Below are 18,224 nucleotides of genomic sequence, written 5' to 3' on the forward strand. Positions count from 1 at the left end.
GCCGTCTCTGGAGAAATTCCTGGATGAACCTGTGGAAGAATTCCTGACGAAATTCCTGGAGGATTCCCTAGAGCAAATCTAAGAGAAATCCCTGGAGAAGAACCATCTTGAGGAATTCCTGGATAAATCTTTAGAGAAATTTCTGAAACTCCTGGAGAACATTTCTGAAAAATCGCTGGAGGAATCCCTGAATCAATTAATAGAGGAACCTCAGGAGGAATTCCTTTGAGGATTTTCTGGACAAATTCCTTGCGGAATCCCAAGTGGAGCTCCTTGAGAAATCCCTAGCGGGATTCTTGCAGGAATCCCTGAATGTGTCCCTGGAGAAATCTCTAGAGGAATTCTGGGAGGAATTCCTGGAGAAATTTCTGAAGAAATTCCTAGAGGAATTCCCCGAGAGCTATTTCTGGAGGAATCATCGGAGAAATTCCTGGAGGAATCTGTGGAAGAATCCTAAGAGGAGTCCCTGGAGAAATTTCTGAAGAAATTCCTAGAGGAGTTCCCAGAGGAATTCCTGGAGGAAACCCTGGAAGAAATCTCTGAGGAATCCCTGGAAAAAGTCTTAGAGGAACTCCTGAATTAATCCCTGAAAGAATTTCTGAAAGAATCCATGCAGGAGTTCCTTGAGAAATTCTTGGAGGAATTCCTGAAAAAATACCTGGGGTAATCCCTGGAGAAATTCTTGGTGAAATTCCCGAAGGAGTCCCTGGAGAAATGCCTGGAAGAAATCCTAGAGGAATACCTCAGGGATCACCAGGAATAATTCCTGGATGAATTCCGGGAGGAATTCCTGGGGGTATTTCTGAAGGAATCCCTGGAGGATACCTGAAGAAATCCTTAAAGGAATTCCTAGAAGAATCGAAGAAGGAATTGATGCAGGAATCGCTGAAGAAATTCTTGGAATAATTCGTGGATAACTTCCGGGAGGAATTCCTGAGGGAGTTTCTTGAGGAATCCCTTGAGAATTTTTCGGAGAAATTGCCGTAGATATCGTGGAAGTTTCCTAAAGGAATACCTGGAGGCTTAGGGCAATCCCAAGAGGAATTCGTGACGGAATGCCTTGATATACCCTTGGAGAAATTCCTGGAGACATGCCTGTATGCATTGCAGGAGGATTCTGTAGAGAAATTCCTTGGGAAATCACTGGAGGAATTCATGGTGGAATCCCTGCATACATTCCATGGTGAATCCCTAGAGCAATCCTTAGAAAAGTCTTTGGTGGGATTCCTGGAGGATTTCCTTAAAGAACTACTGGAGCGCTTTGAGGAACAAATCCTGGAGAAATCTCTAGAAGAATTTCTTGAGATATCTCAAGATGACTACCTATAAGTATCTCTGGAGAAATTCCTAGAGAAATTTCCAGAGAAATTGCTAGAGGAATTCCCGGACGAATCCCTGTGAGATTTTTTAGAGGAATCCATGTAGGAATTCCCAGACGAATTCGGTGGGAATTTCTGGATAAATCCCATAAAAAATTCCTGAAAAAAAATCAGGGATCAATTTCTTAGGGAATTCAAGGAGGAGTTTCTGTAGAAATCCAAGGAAGAACTGAAGAAATTGCTGAAATTCCAGAGAAAATCCTGAAGGAATTCTAAAAAAAAAGTACGCAGAGGAACTTTTAGAGCAATCCCAGGAGGAAGCTTGAAATCAATCCCACGAGAAATTCCTAAGGAAATCTCTAAACGGTTAGTGGAGGAGTTTCTGGAATAATTCCGGAAATTCCAGGAGGAATCCCAGGATGAATTCTCGGGGGCATTTTCAAAATAATCCTTGAAGTTGTTCCCGAAAGAATCACAGAAGGAATTCCGTGGGTAATCCCTGGAGTATTCTTGGAGAAATTTGTGAAGAAACCCCATCATGAATCCCGGAAGCAATCCTATGCGGTATTCCTTAGCGAATTTTACGAAAGCTTTCTTAGCGAATTCCCGAAAGAGTTTATGTAGGAATTCCGGGATAAAAATTTGAAGAAATTCATTTTTGCATTAATTTTTGGACGTATTATTGAAGGAATACTTGAATGGACTCCTTATGTTTTTTTTAAAGAAATTCTCGGATACTTATTCAAAACGACGTATCAACATAGGATTTGCGTGCATTATACGTCGTTTTGAAAAAGTATCCGAGAATTCCTGGATTAATTTTTGAATAACCTCTAGTGAAATTTTCAGAAAGAATTTCATTCTTGCCGAAATACTTTGAATAATTCCAAATGGAATTATTGGATCAATTCCCTGCGGAATTCTGGAAGAAATATATGTAGAAATCCTTGAAGAAATCTCTGAAGGAATATCTGCAGAAATACCATAAAGGATCTCTGAAGAAATTCCTGAAGGAAACCTCGAAAAAAACACTGGAACAATTACTGGAGGAACCTTCAAAAATATCCCAGGACAAATTTCTGAAGAAATGTCTGGTGGAACCCCTATATGAATTCTTAAAGGAATCTCTGGAGGAATACAAGATGGAATCATTGCAGCAAGCTATGGAAAAAAATCTTGGAGGAATTACTCATACTCACATAGTTTACGAAATAAGAAACAAATCTAAAACAGTAATTTTGATTCCTCAAAACTGCAATGCCTGTTTTCATATTCACATATCGGGCGCCCGATAACGTTGAGGTTGAGACAATGCATTCTGAAGAAAAATGAAAATTTTATTATTTTTGAATCGAATGAAAAACCAAATGCAAAAAATCGATTCGGTCAATTTTGTGGGGCTTTAACATCGATTCAAAAAATCGATTAATCGAAACAAAAACATCGATTAAAAATTGCCCAACGCTAATCATCACGCAGATAGAGTCCCTCGATGATCCTCCCCAACTTCTCTGGAGGCTGTTCATAGTACGCACGCACGCACGCGAGAACACCGCAACCAGCTCGTCCCCTATTACAACCGAGTAGGTTTCGCTTGATCTTGGCCTAGCCTCTACTAGCTGCCTGCTGTTGTTGTATGTAGTCGATACTATAGCGAATGGCCAAGTGATTGCTGTGAGTGTAGTCATCGTCTACCCTCCGGTTCAAACTACTTGTTAGACCAGGACTACAAAAAGTAACGTCGATATTGGACTCCGATCCGACTAAAAGTACTTTTTGTACCGAAATTTGCCAAATCGACATCTATAGATGTCATATAGCACGGACAGTGCCTTTAGCAGGATCTGACCCCACTGGATCGTGAAACGGCTTCCCATTCCACGACCCAGCCATTCAAGACACCCGCTGTTGCCACCGTCCTTCACCCTGTTTGCACAGTTGCCATACAGTCCAGCATCTGCGAGAACTGATCGATCGGCCACCGCGAAGGCACATAACAGCAACCGAAGAAGACCACGAAGTATAAGTTCAATACTTGCAGATCTGCTGATCGGTGTGTAGAGGCCCCAAAATACAAAAAAATGTGCTAGAAATCACAATTGAATTTTAACAAATCGAGTACTGATATGGAAGTAAAATTCATGAACATTATGAAAACGTTCCTCATTTCCTAACCACAGGACCAAACATAGCTGTTAACATAGCTTAAGAAAATTCAGGGGCCTCATTTATGAAAATTAAGATCTGAACACATGTCACGTCAAAACCGTAATCACAATAGTTTGTCGATTATGTTTGCTCCCGTATAAAAAATAAGTGCAATCAACGTATTCCAACTATTTCATCAAGTATTTCTTTCCAAGTATTCCTTGAAGGGTTTCTGCGGGAATTGCTTCAGGCAAGGTAAATACTTACCTTGCCTTCGGGAATATCCTTTATAATTTATCTAACAGTTACTTAAAAGAGATCTACAAAAATTCCTCTAAGATTGACTTCAGAACTTTTTTCAGGGATTGCTTCAGAAATTCTTCTAAGCATTGATTCAGGAATATCATTCAGGAACTCCTGCAAGCTTTTCTTCAGGAGCTTTTCAAGAAATCCTTCAGGAACTGCTTCATGGATTTTTTAGGCATTTCTACAAGCTTTCGTCCAGAAATGGAGCCTCGTAGCCGTGCGGTTAGGGTCACCAAGCTTCTAATCGCACCATGCTATGGGGTGAGGGTTCGATTTCCGCTCCGGGCGATGAAACTTTCCGTTAGAATAGTTTCTTCTCCGTATCCACTGGTGCATGCTCCGTGTGTCCCTTGTCTAATGTTAAGTTTAATTCAGTCTGTACAGCCTCTGGCTGAAGACGGTGTCTGCGTCTTCTTTAAAAAAAAAAATACTTCTTCAGATTCCTTCATAAAGTCCTTCAAGGATTGTTTCATGAAGTCTATCAAGGAATCCATTAGATTAACCTTAAGGAATTTCTCCAAGGATTCCTTTTGAAATTTCTCCAGAAAGATATCTTGTGGGTGTTCCTCATAGAAAATATATTCAATGAATTTTTGAGATCATGTTTGGAGGCATGCCTGAATGGGTCCTTGGGAGATTTTCCTAAGAAATTTCGGAGAAATGTTTGCAGGAATTTTTGGAGGAATTTTCAAAGGAATCTTTGAAGAATCGTCTAGATGAATTCCAAGATGTATTCGGAATGAATCATGATTTTAGAGGTATCTGATGACATTCTTGAAGGATTACTACGGTACTATGAAGTAGTACTAGAAGTACTAGGATTATGTTGAAGATTTACGTAAAGGATTCCTGAAGAAACTTTGAAAGCAAGCGGATTTTTAGAAGAACTTATGGTTGAGTGTAGAATTAGCATTTAAGTTGAAATACACATAAATAAAAATTAAAAAAAGAAGAACTTATGATTAAATACCTAGATTATCTCTCAAAAAATCAATGGCGGAAGCCCCAAAGAATTCCTCTGAAATTCTTTGGAGCAAATTGAAAAATAATCTTCAAAAGAATTTTTATATATTTCCTTGGAGGACTTTCTGCAGGAGGCCTTGGGGGAATTTCTGTAGGACCCCCTGATGAAATTTCTGCAGGAACCCTTTGGGGATGAATGTCTTCATCCTTGTAAAAATATCTGACGGAAAACTTTGAGAAATCCCTGAACGAATCTTTGTCACGTAGGTTGAAAAAATCCTTGGAGAAAAAGATTAAATCTTCACTGGAGTTTCTTAACGGATTCTTTAACGAATTCTGAAAGAGAACTTGAAAAAATCGCCAAAGGAATCTTTGGACGATTTCCTACAGCAATTATTGGAGGAATTTCTGAACAAATCCATGCAGGTATAACTAAAGGACTAAATGACTCCAAGAAAAATCGTTTGAGGTATTGCAAATGGAATTCTAGAAGAAATTTCTAAAAAAAATCTTGATGAAAATCTCAATTGATTCCTCTGGAAAATTTCTAAAGTGATTATTTGGGGTAGCCCTAAAGGAATCGTTTGTGGGAATTTTAAAGATTTTTTATGGAATTCTTGGGGATATATATTATTGAAGAAATTCGTTCAGTTGAAGAAGTTTCTGAAGCAATCGCTGTAGTAAGTTTCGAAGGAAATCTTTTAAGAAAACCTAGAAGTAAATGCTAAATTAATCGTTAAAGATATCCAAGAAAGAATTCTTGGAGTAGAATACCTAAAGGATTCATTGAAAGAATCCCAGTTGAAATTCTTGGAACAATTTCTGTGAGAATTCTTGGAGAAATTTTTACATTTTTTTACAATTTTTGAACTATTTCATCGAAAATTTCTTTTGGATCTTTTCCAGTAATTACTTTGGAAATTCGTGCAGCATTTCGTTAAGGAATATCTTAAAGAAATATTTAGAAATCCCTTCAGCAATTACTCTAAAATTTTCCTTCAAAAATACCTTTATAAGTATTTTTTTTCTGAACTCATTCTACATTATTTAAAAAAAAATCTTTGACAATTCTTTTGAAAACTGTCTCAGCTTTTATGTCAAAAACTGATCTCGCTATTCCATTTGGTAAAAAAAATCTAGTTTTTTTAATCTCCGTTAGAAGTCTCATTGAAACTTTCTGCAGCAATTCTTTTGAGAAATTGATAAGCAATTCCTTTGGAAACTTCTTAATCAATTCTCGGAAATGCTTCTGCAATGACATTATTACTATAAAAATTCTTTCTTCAGAAATTTTGTCTGCAACTTTTCGCCTTTTCTGACTAACCGTTTGAAAAATCCACTGCTAATTACTGTGGAAATAACTTCTACACTCTTCTGGAAACTTCTTTGACAATTCCTACGGGAATTAATTGGTTTATTCATTTGGCATTAACTTTGGAAATTAATTTGGCGATTATTTTTGTTTTTCTTTTGAAGAATGTTTTCGAAAACTGTTTCGGCGATTCCTTCGGAATTTAATTCGGTAACTCTTTTGTAAATTTCTCGGAATTGATTAAGGAAATTGTTTTTGAAAATATCTACATCTACATCTACATCTTTATGCAATTACTTTGAATATTTATCAGGGAACTCCTACGGGCAAACGTGCGAGACCTGCAACGCTCGTAATACAGTAGAGCACATCCTTTGCGAGTGTGCTATTTTTGAGAACCTCAGGAGATTCTATAAACTGGGCTGCATAACCGATGTGCTCCAAAACGATGAGGCAAGTGAAGCTGCTCTTATCGGTTTCCTTAAAGATTCAGGTTTATTTGCACTAATTTGATTCCTTTTTACTATCTCTTTAATAGCTCCCTACGCAACTATGTCGGGTGCACCCCGGCATGGGGCATGCACTACGGCATAAAAAAAAATAAATAAATAAATAAAAAAAAATAATAAAAAAATTGGGTAACTGACATTTGGCACTACAACGGAAAACGAAACGGATACCTGGAATACCTCTTCTCAGCATCTATCAACGACCATGGCAAGGATCCCGGATAACGAGCAGGATAACATGAAAATCAACTACGAATAACCCAAAAAATCTGACAGTATTATTGTAAACTCATCTTTGTAACATCAACACTCTGTACTAGACTACGTCAAACAATTACTATTTTTACCGAGATGAACCAGCCCTGGGCTGAAAATCTCGTTAATAAAGATAATAATAATAATAATAAAACTCCTACGGGATAAGTATTGTTGAAAGTTTCATCGGCCGTTTCTTTGCTGATATACCTGACAATTATCTTTGGCAATTCTTTCAATAGTTCCTTTTCAATTCATTCGACAGGTACTTTGAAAATTGCTTAGTCAATTTGTGTGTACTTTTGAGTGGCAATTTTTTGAAAACTTCTTCGGTTATTCCTCAGAAAATTCTTTTAGTGATTCCTCTGGAAATATATTTTGGTAATTCCTTACGGAACTCCGTTGGTTGTAATTTTTGAAGTTATATGCGATATACTCTTGTGAATTTCGAAAAAAAGAAGAAAAGAAGAATTTTCAACGAAGAAAATCTCAAAGGAAATACCCAAAGAATTTCCATAAAAATAAAATGATTACCAGATAAGTTCACAAACAATTTCCTAAAAAAAAATCATAAAGCAATTCCTAAAAATGTTTAAAGATATTTCAATAGAATTTCTTGGAGGAACTTCTGTGAGAATTCTTGAAAGATTTCTTATATTTGTTTATTTGAATTTCTAAAGAAGCAGTTGCTGAATCCTTGAGTGGCTTTTTGGAGAAATTTCTTTAGCATTTCTTGCAAAACATTCAAAGCATCCTTTGGAAGAATTCCTATAGAATTTCTTGGAGAAACTAGTGAAAGAATCTTCGAAAAAAATCTTGCAGGAGTAATTATATAAATACATGAAGAAATCCTTGCTCCCGAAAGATTTCTTGTACAAAATTATTTTTAAAATACCTGGGAAAAATAGTTTAGGCATGAAATAAATTTAGGAAATTGTATGGGAATAATTGAATAAATTGTGAATTCTTTGGAGAAATCGCAAGACCATTTATTTAATGAATTACTAATTAAATCTTTCGAAAATTCCTGAAGAAAGTTTAGGAGCAATTTCTAGAATCGGTAGAATCGTTGAAAAAAATATTTAAAAAAATAAACAAGAAGGAATTTTTAACAGGATCCTTATAGAAATTCTTAAATAACACTAGTTTACAGCATTTTTGAACTCGGTAAGCTGGTGATCATTTTTAGTGTAAAAGCCCTGAGTTCGAAAACGTGAAGGAAAAAAATAACAGTAGAGCGGAAAATTTTTCGACTTTCCATACAAGGCAAATTGAAATTGATTTTTGTTCTAATTTTAAGCAAAGTTGCTCCCTTCATACATCTCTATTTCTGTAACCAATGCTCCGATTAAGCTGAAATTTTTACTGTAACTGGCTAACATCTACTGTTTCAAATGTACGTTGGGAAAGAATTTTTTGCAATTTCTCATCGTAATTGGCTGTTTTACCTCACGCAAATGTGCCAGAAAATGGCCTACTTTCCTACACCAAATGAGCAGTGCTGTAATGGTTCATTACAGCACTGATTTGCGTTGCGTAATGAACCATTACAGCACTGTTTTTAGTTTTGATCTACTTCTTGATGCTTTCTGGACACAGTTTTGAAAAGTTGTGACAACTTCACAATATAACCTGCTATGATCAGACTTTCTCATACATTGCTATGAACATCAGTGTGCAGTTTGATGAAAAGGTTTTGTTAAAAATTATCCTCAAGCGGTAATTTATGAAATTACAAAAAAAACGTTGTACGCAACTCGGTACAGAGCTCGATTTTACAGCACTCGTCGTAATTATCCAACTCGGCAAGCGTCGTTGGATAAATGTACGACTCGTGCTGTAAAACTCTTCATTCTGCACCTTGTTGCGTTAACTACTATTTCAATTGTGTTTTTATAATGGAAAAAAAATGCGAATCTTCATTATTTTTTGAAAATTTCGTCAAAATTTAAGGAGATCGTCCAATACACCTACCAATATCTCGACTTCCATTAAACTGACACCAATAATGTGTTCAGATGATCGGAATATATAATAGTCAGCTTTTTATTAACGCAATAAGATTGAAATTTGGTCGACTGTAACGCAAAAATTTGAATTTTAGTAAATTCTATATTTTTTAAAAACTGTAGAACTCGTTTTAATTCAACTCAAAAACTGTTCTACTTAAAATTTTTTGAAGCACGATTTTGAAATCAGCACGTAATTATGCCTCATAAATTTTGATAGAAGTTCACGACTTTCGTTTTATTTTGTAAACTTGTGTAATCTTTTGATAATTTTTAAAGGACTTTTTTTGAATAAATAATTAATAATTCTTTGGAAAAAATCTCGTAAGGATTCTTGAAGCGATTCCTGAAGAATTCCCGATGGATATCCTCTATGAAATCTGAGCTTTGCATTAATCACTTAAGGGATAGATAGGCATTCTAGAATTCCTGCAGAAAGTGGCAAACAGTCTTAGGAGGCACGAACAATAACAAAAGCTGCGTAATCAATCGGTGTCATAATCGCTTTGTTTTCGAATAGGATGAGTTTGGGATTGTAAGATTACTAAGAGAATGTTGACCCTACCAGGAATTCTCAGTCAATTTTTTACCGATTTTTTGGAGAAATTTCTAGAGGAATCATTAATACATCCTGGAAAAATTCTTGACTGAGATGCTTTATGGAAACTTAGCATGATTTTTCTAAAGGTTTCTCGCGTAGAGACGAACCAGCCAAGGGCTGAAAGTCTCTATAAAGACAAATCAATCAATCAATAAAGGTTTCTCGAAAGAGTTTTGATGGAGTCTTTTAAAAAATCGCAAAAATTATGGAGTCTCACAAAAAATCGAAATTCTCAAAGGAGATTCCAGAGGAATGCTAGCAAAGATTCCTGAAGGAATCCTTGGGAAAACTCCTAGTGTGCATGAATATTAATGAATTCGTTGGAGGAATTCCAGAAGGATTTTTCAAAAGGATTCTTAAAGAACAGAAGTTCCTCTGAGAATTTTCTTGGTGGAACTTCTGTAGAAATCTTTGGAGAATGTTTTTCTAATTGTTATCCAATGGACACTTTAGCAAATTCCTGGAGGAATTCTAGAATAAATCTTTTATTAAAACCTGAGAGAAACTCCTTGAAGATTCTTTACAGATTTTTTTCAAATAAAAGCGTTGCAATCATTTTCGGAATCCTTGGAAAAAAAAATGAAGAAATCTTCAAAAGAACGCCAAGATTAACGATAAATGCTTGAGGAAATGCTTAGATATTTTTTTCGATAAATCTCTAAAAGAATTATGTTAGGGAATATTTGAGAAATCCTTAAAGAATCTATGGAGAAATACTTAACTTCTGTTGAAATCACAATTTGGACGATCTCCTGAAAGAAACTACGGAAGAATGTTTAAAGAAATTCTAGAAGAAGGACTTCCGGAATTCCAATGTAACTTCTTGGAAGAATATATGGTTCCAAAACACTAACTAACTGCTAACTGCTATGCTTTTGTGCGGTTGCCTTCGTCTTATACTTACAAAACGATAAAAAAGTGAAATTGAAACGTGAAATTTTGTATAACTATTCGATAGTCTACATCTTTTTCCATCCATCTAATGAGTCATTAGCAATGGTATTGACTGTTTTCCATCTGATATGACGGATATTAGCGCATATGATGAAGTCAATTTCAATCTTGTACCCCATTTGACTGACCATTTGACGTTTAACTCCATTTGAGATCTGTCACTACAGAATGCTGCAAATTTGTGAAGATTGGCTTTCATTGGGATTCTATAGATAAGGTTCACACAGATCGGTACAGGAATGAGCGTCAACCCAAAATTAATTATATTTTCCCTCATTGCCTGCCATTGTTCACTGCTTGATTCAGAATAAGAATGAGTATGATTTCTGATCAATCATATTCGATTCCTTTCTTAGAAAAGAATGATGCCCACAGGCACAAATAACTGCAGCTTTCATGATACATATCGAATGGAAGCAGAAATATCCACTCGATATATCAGCAAACCAAACATACCGATGTTGATTGATATTTGATTTAGGGTGGCGTGATTATATTTTCTTCGTTTTCATCGTTCATCGAATCCACACGTTTTATTCGATAAACAATGCCATTTGATGAGGGAAGCCCCTGCAGATGAAGGGCGTTCGGACAATGGACTACCCGCTTTGCGCGCAGCCACAGTTGATCAGCAGGAGTAAATTAATTTAATTTTGTATGGCGAAATGCATCTAAACTCGAATTACTTGAAATAGAAAGCTTTTCCCGAAAAAATATTTGGTAGCCTTAATAGTGGTCACCATTGTGCACAACCACTACCAAATATTTTTTCGAATAATGTGTTCCACTTCGAGAAATTTGCCTTTAGATTGTATTCGCCATACAATATTTTTGCGATTTACTTTTAGCGATTTTTCGCGCATAGAAGCTAGCGCCACATTGGTCGATGCGGAGAGTAGGAAAACAGCCGATGTAGTTAATTCATTGGAACTCGTACGTTCGATAGGGTTGGAGCCATGAGCTGTAGAATAAATGAATGTATTGTTTTTATGAATATCAGGAGTAAAAATCTTAATTCTGAACATTATTAGTATTTATGTAATAGCAAATCAAGCCCCAAAATGTCGTATATCCTAAATGGTTCCGGGTCATTTGGCCGAATGCCATTTGGTCGAATGCCGTTTGGTCGAAAAATGAATGATGTACTAAAGTGACCATACCACTGTTCCCAGCCTCAGTATAACTTGAAAGAACAGCCTATGAGTCAATGAAGGAAAAAATTGTGATAAAATATAGGCAGTTTCAATGCCAACTAATCTCTGAATGTCTAAACTAGAAAGAATAGCCTGTGATTTAAAGAACGAAATATTTCTGATATGATCATCAGGTAGTAAGAATGTCAAAAACTACTTCTTTCGGCCAGATGGCATTCGGACAAATGGCGTTCGGCCAAACGGCGTTCGGTCAAACGGCATTCGGCCAAATGGCCGGACACCACCTTAAATGTATTTTAGAAGGGTTAACTCCTGGGGGTCTCCAGTTAGCTTAGTGGTTAAGGTTATGGATCGCCAATCCATAGACGGCGGGTTCGGTTCGGTATTGTATTTGTGAACTTGCCTCACAATATACAAATGCAATGGCAGGCAAAGAAAGCCCTTCAATTAATAACTGTTCAAGTGCTCGAAGAACACTAAGTTGAAGCGAGGCAGGCCAAGTCCCAGTGGGGACGTCGAGCCATAAAGAAGAAGAAGGATTAACTCCTGTGTACCGTAATTTCAGGTGAACTTAATCACTTTTCGGTCTTATTTTAGAATACTTACTGATATTGCTAACGGTAACAACTTGTTTAAAAATAAGTACGATGCCAAAAATAAGTAAAATAAAAAATAAGTACATGTAAAAATCAACAAGGTTGGATTTTTACTGCAATATTTTTAGTGAAATAATTAATGTTATTAAAATATCACTGATTCTGCCTTCGGGGTGAAATTGATCAGTCGATTAAGTGGCTCTGTCAAAGCTGAAAATGTATTTTTTTTTTCTAACTGACAAAAAAAGGAAAAGTGTGAAAAACCCCGAATTTGGTAGCCTCAACTGAGTATGTTCGAGTTCTTCATCTGGTCATACCTGTGATTCGTTTTCTTTAAATCCATGCACACCATCTCCATAAACATTCGAATGAAACGGATTGCAATAGAGTAACCTACCAAATCTAATAAAATATAGACCACTTCAACGTAAAACCACATATAAACCAGACACCAAACCGTATTGAACAAACGATCAAAACATAAAACAGAAAAGAGAGAGAGACCCCAACAGCAACAGACGAGATCTCTCAACCCAAGTCTTACCGGGCCAAATAAACGATCGTCCGTCTGGAATCCCAAAGAGAAGACGATGAAAGTTGATCGAGCTACTGCTGCTGGCTATCTGGTTGGCTGCCGGTACGTACTCAGTCGGTCGGTTAGTGTCTTCAGTTGTTCATAAGTTGACCAGGTTCGTTGCTTTATCAGCTCAAATCTCCGCAATTTTGTAACGGAATGCGCTAAAGTTAGTGTTCAAGTGATCTTTGGGCTACCCATAGCAGCTAATTAGTAAAGACTCCCTGTGATTTTTCCAAATCAGATCGTTTTATGAGATTTTTTCTTGACCCAACAAGTGATCGGTTTCACTGATTTGAGGATCATTATTTTTGTTGGCTTATGCTGTCGGTTGGTGTGAGTGAGGTGCAAAAGAGTTCGGTTACCTGTTGCACAAACATAAGCTCAAAGGATCGTCGCGGTTGTTCCAAGTGATGGTGGTGGTTCCTATCGCACGTGTTTTGTTTATGCTTTGGTCTAGCGGCCTGTAGTCTGCGTATTGCGTAAGAAGCCGAGACGCCGATCAAAACATAAAAACGTGATCGCTCCTTAGCGGGCACAAGAACGTGCTTAGTTGTTTACTCATTTTGTTTACGCGTCTACGAAATCAGGTGAACGTTCCAAAGCGGCGGTCGGTGAGAGTAAAGCTCCATTGAGAATTATTTTGAGACTACCAACGGTAAGGAATTTCGGTTGAATGAAATACGAAATCAGCTATCACAGTGACTCCGAGAAGATGGGAAGCCGTGCGCAGTCTGTTATCTGTGACAAGGTGCTGGCTGGATTGCCACAGCTGTTGGATGATTTGCAGAAACTATCGGAGGATCAAGATACAGCGGATGTGGTGTTCATTCTTGGGACTGGCGAGGAAAGGATCTTTGCTCATCGGATCATTTTGATGGCAAGGTTAGTATAATATAATAAGCCTCATAAGGCTGACACAAATTTCGATTTTCTCTTATGTCACCCCGACCCCCCCGCCTCCCTTCGGAAAATTTTGGACCGAATTCGACATTTTGAAGGGAAATAAATTATTCAAAAATTTTAAAAATTCTAAGGAGAAATTAGAGTCGCCGAGGAAATGTCTTAACAAATACGATGAGTTTAACGATTACGCCTAATTGTTTGGGTAAATTTTCATCAAATACATTTACTATTTATTATCCCCCGCCCCCTTGACGAGTCAACGAGCAAAGTGACAAAAGAAGAAAATGAGATTTGTTCCGGCCTAATATGAGAAGAGAAAGAATTGACTCATTTTATAAGCTGATATGCGCCTTAAATGTTGCTTAAATGCAGGTTTTGGGCCAATTTACGGCTGATTAAATGCTTATCATTCAGATTATCGAAAATATGTGTGGAATTTCACACGTCTTCTCTCGCTGTTTTTTCTATATCTCTCTCTAATTTCTCTTTTCTTGACTCTGTGCATAAAAAAGATAAGCTTATAAATGTGCTGGTCGGTATTTTCTGCTTGAAGACCCTAAAAGATCGTCACCCAACTAACAATCTCTCATTAAACAGGCATCATTATGACGAATTAATTCAGCATAATGTTGAATAACATTTGAATTATTTTCACGTACAATCTATGTTCGAGTTTTGTTCACACAAATTTGGAGAATAGCGTAGTGTTTGGTACCAACTTGATAGTCTGTTGTAAAAAGCGTTTAACAAGTATTCAAGAAAGTTTCTATTTAGCACTGGCAAAAATGACTTTTAGTCAAATGTAAAAGAATTCTGCCCAAAATCTCGTGAGAAATTTTTTAATAATTTTAATAATTCTGAAAGAAAGTGCCTTAGAATCTTGAAAAATACAGCCCCAGAATCCCAAGGATTTCTCAAGAATCATAAGACAAATTCCTCAGAATCTTCAGCGAAATTTCCCTAGACTCTTGACGGGGATTACACTAGAAAGCCAAATTTTCAGATAACCAGGGGAAAAGTACCCGCAGAACACTTAATGATAATCTACCCGCAATCTTAAAAGGATCTTATGTAGAATCCCGAGAAGGATTCTAGTGATCCTAGGTGAAATTCCCCCAGAATCCTGAGAGGAATTTCGCCACAACTCCGAGAATGCTGAGTATGATTCGTCACGAAGTCTGAGAGGAGTTTCTGAGAATACTGAGAAAGATTTCAGAATTCTAAGTGGGGTCCTAACTGAAGGTCCAGACATTTCTTAGAATCCTGTAAGGGATTTCATCCTTGGTAGGGAATAAAATCCTGAAATTGATTCCCTTATAATCCAGAGATTCCCTATAATTCTGATAGGTATTCCCAAATAATACTACTGAGAATTTTTAAAGGTGCTTTTCATAATTCTGAGGATTCCTCTAAAATTCTGTGAGAAATTCCTTCAAAATGCTGAAAATGGATTACCCACAGGAAATGCGTTCAATGTTGGTCAGCAGGAGTAAAATAATTTTGTTTTGTATGGCGAAAAGCATTCAAACTCAAATTCCTCGAAATGCGAAGCTTTTACCGAAAAAATATTTGGTAGGCATCAAACCGGTTATTATTGAGCACAACCGCTACCAAATATTGTTTCGAATAATGTGTTCCACTTCGAGAAATACACCTTGAGATGCTATTCGCCGTACAATATGTTTGTGATTTACTTTTAGCGATTTTTCGTGCATAGAAGCTAGCGTCACATTGGTCGATGCGGAGCGTAGGAAAACAGCTAAAGCATTTAATTCAGTATCACATTACATCCTGAGAGACCTTATCCCAGAAAAGAGAGGAAAACTCTTCCAATAGGAAGTTTCCCTGATTTCTATCAAGGAGATATACTCCAGTTTTCTGAGAAGGATTCTCTCAGATTCGCCAGAGGAATTCTTCCAGAACCCTGAGGGATTTCCTCAGATTCCCGAGATGGATTCTCCCTGAATCCTGTGATGGAATGCCTCAGAATCCTGAGAGAAGTTTTTCCTCGGGATTCTCCTAGAATGCTTAGACGGATATCCCTAGAACTCCCTGGCAGATTCTTCCAGAATCCTGAGAGAGATTCTACTAGAATCCTGAGAGAAATTCTCCTGCAGTATTGAAAGACATCACATTAGAAACCCCAGAGATTGCCCCAGAACTCCGAGAGGAATATTAAGAGGGGCTCTTCTACATTATTAAGAAATATTCATCTAGAATCCTGAGAGAGATTCTCAAAAAAAATGTTCGGAATCCTGAGATGGGCCCACCTGGAATCCTGAAAATGATGCACTAGAACCCTGAAAGGAACTTTGTATACCATAAGAAGGATAATTTCAGAATCCTGAGAATGATTCACTTAGACTTAGGAGGGATTGCCCAAGAAACCTGAGATACAGGGTGCGGCAGGAAAAAATGCGAAAAGTTCAAGGCACTTTTACACGCTAAAAATGGGATATATATGATTATTTTTTCATGACAGTGTATCAGTCAATGTCTATATTCTAGCACTGCAAAATAAAAATGAACATATTTGATGTTTAACATGTGATAATGTAAGCCTAATAAGCGAGTATCAATAAACTGCGCGCCCAATGGTCATTGAACAATATGACTATAACAGTAAAAAAATAGCTTAAATTCGATGAACAACCAGACCACACTGATCCAGAGCCATGTACTTTCATATACTAGATGAAATAAATATATATACTTTATGATATTGTAGAGAAAATTAAAAGTTTGGTTTTATCAGATACGAAATTTAGCGACCTGTGTACTTTTCTGCGGTTTGAAACTTCTGATTGTCTTCAGCTTCAGGCGCTGCCCTGTAAAGGTTAGTGACCAAAATGGGAAAATTTTTAATTAACTTTTCAGAAAACTAGCCTATTAGAGATCATGGTACGTTGAACCATAGATTGGTTAACGTCAAATGGACGAAAATGAGGTTTGAAGTTGAAAAACACTTTCGCATTTTTTCCTGCCGCATACTGTATACAGGTATACCTCGATTTAGTGCACCCAAGATTATATAGACCCTCGATTTTATGTGCTTCTATGTTATGTACATTTTACCTCGATTTTAAGTACATTGTTTATGGTAAAAATTTGCAGAGCATTCTAAAAAAAGAAATTTAATAGTTTTGAATCGAAAGAAAATCGGATGTAAAAAATCTATTCTGTTGATTTCGTGGGGCTCAACATCGATTCAAAAAATACATTAATCGAAACAAAAACATCGATGTTGCGAACATCGATTCAAAACTACCCAACGCTAGGGTATTATAGGGGTGATCAATGAAGTACGTCACAATTATAGGGGGGAAGGGGTTTGCAAAAGTGTAACAAGCAATATTTAATTTTAATATAACACATGGGAAGGGAGATCGAAAATTCTCAATTTTTGGCATAACGCCTGTATGAGCAAACAAAATGCAACTATTTTTTCATCCCTAATCTGTAGAGCCTTTTAACCACTGCTCATTATTTAGGAATATTGTGGTATGACCCATATTTAATTTGGTGCTAGTCAAATATCCTGTCACACAATCCTGTACAACGGCTGTTTTCCTACTCTCCGCATCGACCAATGTGGCGCTAGCTTCTATGCGCGAAAAATCGCTAAAAGTAAACCGCAAAAATATTGTATGGCGAATAGCATCTAAAGGCAAATTTATCGAAGTGGAATACATTATTCGAAAAAATATTTGGTAGTGGTTGTGCACAATGGTGACTACTATTAAGCCTACCAAATATTTTTTCAGTAAAAGCTTTCTATTTCAAGTAATTCAAGTTTAGATGCTTTTCACCATACAACATCAAATTGATTTACTCCTGCTGATCAACTGTGGGTGTGCGCCCACATTAGATCCATTAGATTTTTCCAATCTTTCTTAGATGATATTTACTCGGACAGTGGCCAGTCATCAGACCAGTAGAGAACTATTTTGTTTAGATTCAATATGGACCTGGCTTTTTATGCACTGGGTTTTATGAACCTTTCCGCTTGTTTGGATGTATCCGTGGCATTCCAATGGACTACCAGCTTGGCGTGTGTCCACAGTTGATCAACAAGAGTAAATCCATTTTATTTTGTATGGCAAAAAGCAACTAAACTCGAATTTCTCGAAATGACAAGCTTTTACCGAAAAAATATTTGGTAGGCACCAAACCGGTCATCATTAATAGTGGTCACCATTGTGCACAACCACTACCAAATATTTTTTCGAATAATGTATTCGCCATACAATATTTTTGCGATTTACTTTTAGCGATTTTTCGCGCATAGAAGCTAGCGCCACATTGGTCGATGCGGAGAGTAGGAAAACAGCCTATGTAGTTAATTCATTGTGCCATGTTACGAATATTACCAGTCTGTCCATGGTTTAAGTAAGAACATAATGTATAACTTTGGAATAAGTACACTGAGGCGATGTTCCGTATACCTACAGGGGATGGCCAAAATGTTTGGGATAGGCAACTTTTTTTTCTCCCACAAAAAAGTTCAGCATGCTATAACTTTTCATAGAGCGCATCAAAAAATCTTAAATTTTGACTGTTTGTCAACCTATTATATGTGCACCATTGGTACAAATTTGGGCTTGATTGATTAATATTT

At 36.8% G+C, this 18,224-nt stretch overlaps 1 protein-coding gene across 1 annotated transcript in view; it reads left to right on the forward strand.

The window, feature by feature from the left end:
• The first annotated feature begins 12,456 nt into the window (after positions 1–12,456).
• LOC115259341 (uncharacterized) overlaps positions 12,457–18,224 on the forward strand; it is a 37,467-nt gene continuing 31,699 nt past the window's right edge. The window contains exons 1-2 of the mRNA XM_062861216.1: positions 12,457–12,815; positions 13,291–13,585. Of these exons, the coding sequence (XP_062717200.1) occupies positions 13,377–13,585 (209 nt within the window). The 5' untranslated portion in view covers positions 12,457–12,815; positions 13,291–13,376. The remainder of the gene's footprint in view (positions 12,816–13,290; positions 13,586–18,224) is intronic.

The sequence above is a fragment of the Aedes albopictus genome, chromosome 3 (genome assembly GCF_035046485.1).
Source record: "Aedes albopictus strain Foshan chromosome 3, AalbF5, whole genome shotgun sequence".
Taxonomy (NCBI): domain Eukaryota; kingdom Metazoa; phylum Arthropoda; class Insecta; order Diptera; family Culicidae; genus Aedes; species Aedes albopictus.